This window comes from Bactrocera latifrons, unplaced genomic scaffold (genome assembly GCF_001853355.1).
Source record: "Bactrocera latifrons isolate USDA-ARS-PBARC rearing strain unplaced genomic scaffold, ASM185335v1 scaffold_306, whole genome shotgun sequence".
NCBI lineage: Eukaryota > Metazoa > Arthropoda > Insecta > Diptera > Tephritidae > Bactrocera > Bactrocera latifrons.
The window spans coordinates 290768-299925 of NW_017536697.1; the positions used below are offsets into that span (position 1 = coordinate 290768).

The window sequence follows — 9158 nt, forward strand, 5'->3', positions numbered from 1 at the left end:
ACATATGTATGCAGTTATTTGGAGGAATTGCCCAGAATGGCAGTCCTAGGCCGGGTAAAAATCCAGCTCTGTTCTGGTTACGTTGACCCGACTGTCGTGGAAACAGCGTCAATTCCTCAATTCTTACACTTTCAATTTGCGATTAGTATTCTTACAAAAGTCGTGAAGAAAAGGATTAAGCGTGCACTAATCTATAATAATTTATGTATATGTGTTAGTATTGTATACATATAAATTTTATAGCATATATTTAGGCTTAAGGAAAAAATTTTAAACGAAAACGAAACAAGTTATGGGCTTGTGTTTGATATGAATAACACATACTATACTTATGTATTACATATTTTTAGCTTATTTCAGTGTACCAATTATGTCCTCCGAAAAGATCTTTTCAACACCAGAAGCTCCATAGCCAGATGAGTAATTTTGTGTTAAAATGCTGAGAATGGTAAATCAAAATGATTTATTATGGCTATCTCCCCATCCGTTCATACACAAGATAACTCAATTAAAATTAGAAATATCTCAATAAACAATAAAATAGACAAGAAAAGAATTACGTTAGAAACTCCTACTACGTTTACTTAGGTTAGGTTAAAATGGCTCCTGTAGTTGGTTATCATCAATTGGTGAAAGCGCCCTGAACCTATAACAAATCTGCTAAGGTGTTTTATTTCAATTTCTGCTGTTTAACTTGGATGTCTGAAGATCAACGCAAAAGCAATTCGGATGACAGCTTTTGCGTTGATCTGTCAGAAGCAGGACATTTGAGGAGAAATTCTGATCGGACAGTGTCCAGTCAGAACTCTCACAACCACTGAAAGGGGGATCTCCTGGAATTTATCCTGAGCCAGAAGGATCTTTTGACTGCACAGTTGCTGGTAGTCGACAAGCGCTTGCTGATTTGGTCTGAAACCCATCAGTCCAGTGAGGACACAATTATTGTGGCTTAAATGCCTGTTCCAGCTTGTGGTTTAAGTGCTTGCCTTTGCAGGCTCATCAGCCTTTCGGTTTCCAATACTCAAACCAGTCTAATCACGAAATAACACGATGCTAGAGATAAGGAGTCTACCTCTCTTCTACCCTGCGCGTTTTATCTACATAAGTCTCTATACATTGTGTGCACAAGATGGCAATATAAAAAAAATTATTTATGTTACAAACGCCTACAATATATAAATTAATTTATAATTTCCCAATCTATTTTATTTTAGCACTGTGTCGCTTTCTAGTATGGTTTCTAAATTAATGGTATAAATAATTGTGGACACCGATGGTCCACGCCGCCAGATAAGCGCAGTATTAACTATTTTCCTATGCCTCCGTTGCAACAGTACAAGGCAACCGATGTCTTCCTTTCTCTTTTCTCGATGTTGGGACGAAAGCTTCCGGTCTACGATGAGCCTTAGATACTTAACTCTGGCAACAGGTCGAAGACACGTTCCTCCCTCCACGTTTTTTTTTTGTTTTTGTTGTTTTGGTTTCCGGATTATTGGACAGTTTCGTTGTCAACTTCACTGTCAACTAGGTTCTCAGCTGCGTTGCGAATAATCTCATTTGAGACCTCTACTCAACGTCTAGAATTGATAAGCTACATACCCAAAACATTGATCGTCGGTTAACCCATAAGAGATGTTGAGATCCTCTGCTGGCTCTTTAGTGCAAAGAAAGCAAATTTCAAACACTTTTCGTTTAACTTTTTCGATCTTACCGTCATTAAGAAATGTTCATGGACGCCTCGACGACATATACTACCTTTAACAACAATTTCAACGATTCCGTAGCCGTGATCAGGGCAATCTTAAACTAAGCTGTGGCTCTTGGGCACACAAGAGTTTCGGGCCCTTTTTGAAAGTAAAAAAAGCGACTTATACTAATTCTTTTTTTACATTTAATAATGGTAATCAAATAAAGTATTTTTTAAATGTCATTAATAATGATGAGTGTTGGTGTGTGTTTGTGTGTGTGTGTGAGTGTATGTGTGATTACGATATTAAGATAACGATTTCTTTCGGGATTTCTGATGAGCAAAATCTTCTATTATATCTTTAAAGTAAATTTTTTGAAGGATATCACTTTCCATGCAGATAATTGACAAACTACTCAGTCGTTCTTGTAGCATTGTTGTTCGCAATTCATTTTTTATTCTATGAACTGCGAAAATGACCGCTCTCCACTGCAATTGGTAACCATTAGACAAAGGAATATTCTAGTAGCAATTTCTACGTTTGGAAAAGTTTCTTCCAATTTATCTGATTTTATTAGGTTATGTAAGTTTGAGATATTTAAATCAGCTGATTGCTTTGCTGTTTTTTTTTAAATATTGGCTTAAATGAAAACATTCTATTTTGAGCTCATCTGCATTAATGTCTTCATCATAAAATTCTGAAAATTCTTTACATTTTTTTTTATCAACTCGCCAGATTCAATTGTTATCAACTGACAAAGAAAACTAAATCGACTATAAATATCTTGGTATGCTGCCGAACGTTTTTTTAAATGTGTATTTAATGTATGAATTATGGAAACGAAAGTATCTACACGAAGCCTCTCAACTGTGTAGTCTCTGATGATCCTTCAAAAAAAGTGATGCTTGTGCTACGAATTTTATTTTCTTTCAAATGTATCTTTGTAGTCAGCAAATGAAGTTTTTTCTTTAGCAGCCGTTTCGTACTGATTAAAATTATTGCGTGCGGTAATGACATAACAGATCAAAGATTCGTAAAGTTTCGTTACAACGTCCATGGAAAGGGTGCTATTCTGTAAACTTAGACTTGTTTTATTCATAATTCCCAAAAGATCATTCCATATTTCCGTTAGTAGAGCAGTTTCATATTTTCCCTTTTTTTCTAGGCTGCTGTCACCTTGCGATTGTAGACAATACTTCAGAAATATTTAAATAACCATTTTGCAAAGCATTAATAGCATTGTTACGTGCAGACCATCTAGTTTCCGAAAGGGACTTTATGACTCTATTTGCTCCAATATGCTCTGTCAAAATTTTCCACTGAAAGTTAGTTGGTCAAAGTGGGACAGATCTGGCGTAGAATCTACGCTGATATAATAGTACTTAGCTGATTTAAGTTCTTTGACAATGGTTTTCAAAACTTGCTGTCCCATTAAATTAATAAATTTATTATTTATAAAAGGATCAAATTCACTAATCAGTCTCATTATCGCCACAAAAAGTAAGACCTCTTGAAGCCAAAAATTTCACTACCGCAACAATCCTCCTAAGCACATTCTTCCAATAGTTAATTTCTGTATTATATTGGGACAGCAACTCAGTATCAATTCGTCCAGTAGTTTTCATTCTTGCAACATAATTGTGCTTATATACTTCCAATCTTTATATCCATTAGGAGAACTTAAATTTCGTCCAGTACCAGTAGTGGCATTAAATAGACTGCAGCAATAACAGTATACATATTTCTTTGCTGGTGAATAATTGAGCCATTTTCTTTGTAAAGACTCACCATTCGTCAATTCACGAATAAAAATGTTTTTAGTTAAGTATCTAGTTTTCGTTTTACCCTTTGAAGCTGGAAAACTTGTAGAAGTTTCAGGGAAGTCACTATTTATGTTTTGGAAAAACTCTGGTCATTTTCGAATCCAAATATCACGGAGTTCTTCCGGTAAAATGTCGTCACAGGAAGTACCAGGGTCAGGAGACGCAGATACATTCTCTAAGCTTGCAGTTATTCATTCACAGTGGGTTAAAGTCGATGGTTGAGCATCTAATGTATGTTTGCCATTTTCGTCACATGTAACCTCTTTTCCCTGGTGACAATCAGAGGTACTTTTGTCTTGCGGTGATGAGAATGAATAATCCCTCGCTTTATTTGTTTCTTCAACCGTAAAAATGAAGTGAGCTTTTTGTGAACCACTTAAATATGTTCTTTTCGACATAATGAAATAATGTTTAAACGAACAAATCAAAATTTCTGTCTGTTTTACTCAATTTTAAATATTAAATAAATAATCCAGTGTTTATTGATCTCAGTAACAAACGAAACAAAATAACACCACTCACTCACTCCCATCAGACTGAAAGTTGGGGGGATCTCCGAATGATGTATTATCAACCAGAGACAATGTCGACATTTATGTTAGGCCTTGTTTACACGGTGCAGCTTGACTTTAGAATCGGAGTGATTGCGTGAGTGATCGCTAGATGGTGTACTAAATAAATTAGGTAGCATGCCATGCATGCCATGGTCCATGGGAAACAGAAAAACTCTGGAGACTCAACGTTAATAAACAGTGATTTTGATTTGATTCGCAATGCTGATACCAATACAAGAACTAAAACTTTGCTAGTAAATGTTTAATAAGTTTTCTTTAATTGAAAAAACCTTTTAATTTATTTTTGTGATATGATTTTTATTTTGAAGTTCGAAATGATATTTACATTAAATGCTTTTTACTGCTTAGTGGCTAATAAAAAATGTAATTATATGCATATTCTTTTAAAATACTTAAAATTGTGCATAACTAAAAGTATGTATATACAAACGTAGAAGAAGCTTGCTTAACGAGGTAGTAGGATGAAAAATATTTGTCAAAATATAATTTAAATTTAGTAAGATGAAAAATATTGGTCAAAATATAATTTAACTCCTCATTCTTGTTTCTGTTGGGGTCTGTGGCTCGCTTCAATTTGTCCAGACTTGTCATACGCGCCATAGGTACCATGCAATCTGTCTAACCAACCATAAACACCGAAATTATAATTGAATGTAGCATGATGATAATCGTGGAATGGCACAGAAATTAGGGACCAAGGGAACGCATAGCCAGCATGATCACTTAATATATTGTAAGTTGCGATGGCAAAGAATATCCAACCAGTAACAAGATGTGCACGAACCACACCCAAAGACAAAGCAATGGGGAAGGTATTCGCAAGTATGTGTTCAATTGGATGGCAGTAGTGTGCGACAACAGCAATGGGTGAGGTCCACTCGTGATGCTTCTTATGTATATAACGATACAGGGCGCCATAGTGCAGCAAGCGATGGCCATAATAGAAAATTATCTCTTCCAGCACACAGCATAGGGCCAAATCGAAAACAGTTTGTTGTATCGATGGCAATTCGCGGATATTCAGGGTATTTTGATATTTGTAAACAAAATGATATAGGCCATAGGCCAGCGGTATAGCCACAAATGTTTGATTGAAGAGCACTACGCGCAGAGCCTACGAGGTCGTATGAAAGTTAATTATTATTGTGGATATAAAATTAGGTTTGCATAGCATTTGTGTGTACAAGTGTATATTGTATAGATATGTATAGTATGCCGTTGCTTAAATTCTTATACACATAAATTGTGAACTTACCGGTAGTAAACGTTTTGTGTCGACGGGATCATTTTTACCAGGTTGCAACTTGTATTTACGTACAAAATGTGGTTTCTTAGTAAAATCCACCAAAGTTAAAACGGCAGCATAAAGCCAATAAATAATAAATATCAAAAGTACTGTGCCATATACCCATAGTCGTTCTGGTTCGTCTCCTAAAATTTTTCAAATTAAGATATAACTAGAAAATTGTATCCAAACAATAAAAAATGAATAATAACACATTAAATTAATTCAATGCACATCTTTATTAATTTAATTGTTTTTATTTTTTTAATACTACTACACACCGACTACATCCAAAAAATGATTCCACTTCTCCTGACAGAAAGACACCGTCGCGTTCTGTGCGCTGCTCGCCATGTTGCTTTGAATTCTGAAACTATTCCGGTCTACGTGCGAAATTATATGTAGCAATTCTCTTCCAAAATTTATTCTATACCATTCTCTCGAAAACGTCACAATTGAGTTGATAACAAATTAATACAGAGATCCAGCCGAGATTATTGCAAGGCAATAATATATGGAATTTCTACTGTTCGCTATCCACTCTCTCTAGTTATTTGTGGATATTTCGCTGTTTTCGCATTGTTGACATGTGCATTCATGCAGATATATTGATGTGTGTATGTATTTTGCGATTTGCTTTGAAATTTTATAAATAAATTCGCCGGCTTTTTTTAGTTATCTAATGAATTGTTTGTGTGTACCCTACAATAAGTTTTGTTTGAAAATTACATTGAATATTTGTATGTTCTGAGAAAAATTCCAAGTTCCAAAGACTCCAGACGTTTTCGTAGAGACTAGAACCTTTATTGTATATGTATTTATTTTAAGTTAAGTTATATTGGCCCTTCTATCATGCCATAAATAGACCTACTGGTCCTTAGTAATGCCAGATGGAGGTTCAGTTTAATTTGAGGTGAAGAATTCGTCTCATACCACGCCAACGTTTATTTACGATCTTCAAGAGCGACTTGCTTGCTACGTTTGGTACTTCTCTTTCCTAAATACTTGAGTCGAGTTCTAGATAGTGCTGGGCAAAGACATAAGAAGTATTCCAGGGTTTCTCTCATGTTAACTTCTCTCCACTTTGAGCATCCGGCTCGCATGTGATGACAGTAGGTCGTCACTTGTCAAGACGTCAACAGCCGTCCACCAGTCCTTTCCGAGACAGTGTGGTAAGAAGCAAGCGAGTTTTCCTAATAGTTTTTTGATCTTGGTGATCCTGCATGTACTTAAGGCATTCTATCTCCTCCTGATCCACCTTTCAGCCCTTTCGTAAATTTCGTTGTATATCGTTTTTAGTGATTTCTGGTCCAGCTAGATTCCGGCTTCCACTCCATTGCTCATATTGGATACATCTGTGTAGATATCGTAAATTCCGCTGGTGTGTCGCAAGCTTCTGCGCCATATATCTTCCTTTAGTGTGACCGCTTCTCGTCCGAAGGTCTTTGTAGAGAACTCACCTAATGCCATCAATTTTGAAGCTGGGCTTTCTACTGTAATGTCGATTGGTGGTGGGTTGATTGCCGCCGTTTACCGCTCCCGTTATGTAGAGAACAGCGCATCGGTTTCCTTTATGAAATTTTGATCATAACAGTTTACCACTTCAGAGCGATAAGTAAGATTGGCTTGACTATCGCCTTGTAACATCAATGCATGAGGTATGAGGCCAGGTGATAGGCCCCAAGTACATATAGCATTTTCTTACATGTATATAGAGCACCTTTGGCCTTTTTCACTCTCTTCTGCACATTGAGTTTCAATATCCACTTGCTTTCCAAAATTACTACTAGTTACTTGGTATGCTCCTTAATTGTCAATTCAACTCTGTTGAGTCTCGTGAGGTTTAATGGCGGGGGATTTTGTACCTTCTTGTAAAGAGTACCAGACTCGTCTCATATCGCCCATCGGTGTATGGTCCCTAGAGCGCTTTCCATCACATTACTGATTGTACATATCTACGAATCTCTCAGTCACAAGCAAATATATTTATTTCAATCCAATCAAATTTCCCTGATTCCTTAACTTTTTCGACGTTATCGTGATTAATAAAGTAGGAGTGACAACTCAAATAGGGTTATTGATGATTCCATTGAAAAGAAAATTGCTAGCAAACTCCTTCAATTTTGTTTCCATGGTAAAAATTGCCAGGCAAATTTTTTTGTCGTAACGAAATAGTTGCCAAAAACAAACAAAATGACATATGGAGATCAAATTTCTCACAAGCATTAAAAACGTCGTGTGTCCATCTAGATCAAAATTTTTTGTCGATTGTGTTTGCTCTCGCAGTTTAAATGCACTGGTTCGGTAATTTGATCAGATGGTTTATGAGTAGTAATATGTAGCGTATAACACAATTCGTCTTGCGCCAGTTTATTAATCAAATTTATTTTATTTAGCGTACTCCTAATTACAGTTTTATGAAAGGATTGGTGGCAGGGCGTGACCAAACGTTATAGTTGCGCACATAGAAACAATGTTGGGTGTTGTCAGAAAGTACATGCATAGATTCAATCTATAGACATTTTACGTACATATGTATATGTGTATGTATGAATGTGCGATTTATACGTATCGCATTCCATATTGCAAATTCGATAAACTAAGCAGGATTTAGCAGTATTAAAAAAAGATAAAGCTCCTTTCGATTTCGTCATTTATAATGAAATTTCACAAATGCAATATATTTTAAGGAAACATACTAGTACTATTCGATAAGGCCAACTAGTATTTTGGAACTAAAATATTCGTATTTAAGCCTCTTAAAATTTGAAGCCAATCAGCAACCGTTTTTATTTTATTTTTTAAATTATTATTTACAGTAATTACAAAATTTACTTATTTTATTATATATTTTAACTCGAAAGTTAATTGTTTAATTGAATATAGCATTCTAATTAATTTTATTCAACTTAAGTTCATACATACATACCTTATATATATGTATATATTCATAATTATTGCTACATACCCATCTATTTGGCAAACACGCGCCTTCTTGATTAGAATAAACATCTCGGCTGACATATACGGCTCTCGCAGAAGTAATTTGTATGCCAGACTCAAATAAAAATATTTTCTTGGACCGCATACAAATTATTCTAGGTTACACTGTGTTGCAAATTATTACCATTGCACACTTGGAGACACTATGTATCTGGAAAGTGTTGTTCCGATATCTTCATTGGTTCTTGATTTTTAAAGTTTTGTTATATGAAAAGTTGGCCTGGTTTTAGTCTGATATCACACATTTTCGAACTATAATAAGAGTGCAAATAAATAAAAATGGTTGTTGAGATATGACATTTTACCTAATTCGTCCATTTTCCATTTAAGTTCCTAGCATATTCCTTAAGTCAGTTACTGCACTTTTATTTGATTTCAGCATAATCGTTTTAGAGGGGTTGGCTTAGCTATTGCTCGAACTTATCTCTTCACACTGAGGAGCTGTGGGAAGCATTTGTGCTCAGTATCTTTGGTTATATGGATTTAGTGGTTTGTGAGATATATACATGAAATCTGTTGAGGGTGGATGCAAATCTAACTTACGACTTCTCGCTTAATAGTATGGCAATGAACTCTAATTAATGATAGTTGGAATAGGTTTCAGCCAAATTACTATGAGCCATTGAAATAACTAAATTGAAAATTTATTGCCGGCAATAGTTACACTGTGGAACATTTTTGGGATTATTGTCTGGGGGATGAGAAATTCCAAGTCAGGGTGATGGTACTAGGTCAGTATAGTAAAACCCTCAAAGGGTTTGGCGTTCGTATGTGTCAGTTTTTT

At 35.4% G+C, this 9158-nt stretch overlaps 2 protein-coding genes across 2 annotated transcripts in view; one reads left to right on the forward strand and one right to left on the reverse strand.

Moving 5' to 3' along the window:
• The window catches only part of LOC108970669 (E3 ubiquitin-protein ligase UBR1-like), a 49471-nt gene that overhangs the window by 11935 nt on the left and 28378 nt on the right, over window positions 1-9158 (forward strand). The window lies entirely within an intron of this gene.
• Window positions 4442-6262, reverse strand: LOC108970678 (fatty acid hydroxylase domain-containing protein 2; the record flags this gene model as incomplete). The annotated part of the gene is given in 3 exon segments (XM_018936199.1): window positions 4442-5200; window positions 5342-5517; window positions 5653-6262. Coding segments are annotated over 3 exon segments (828 nt in total). The 3' UTR covers window positions 4442-4621.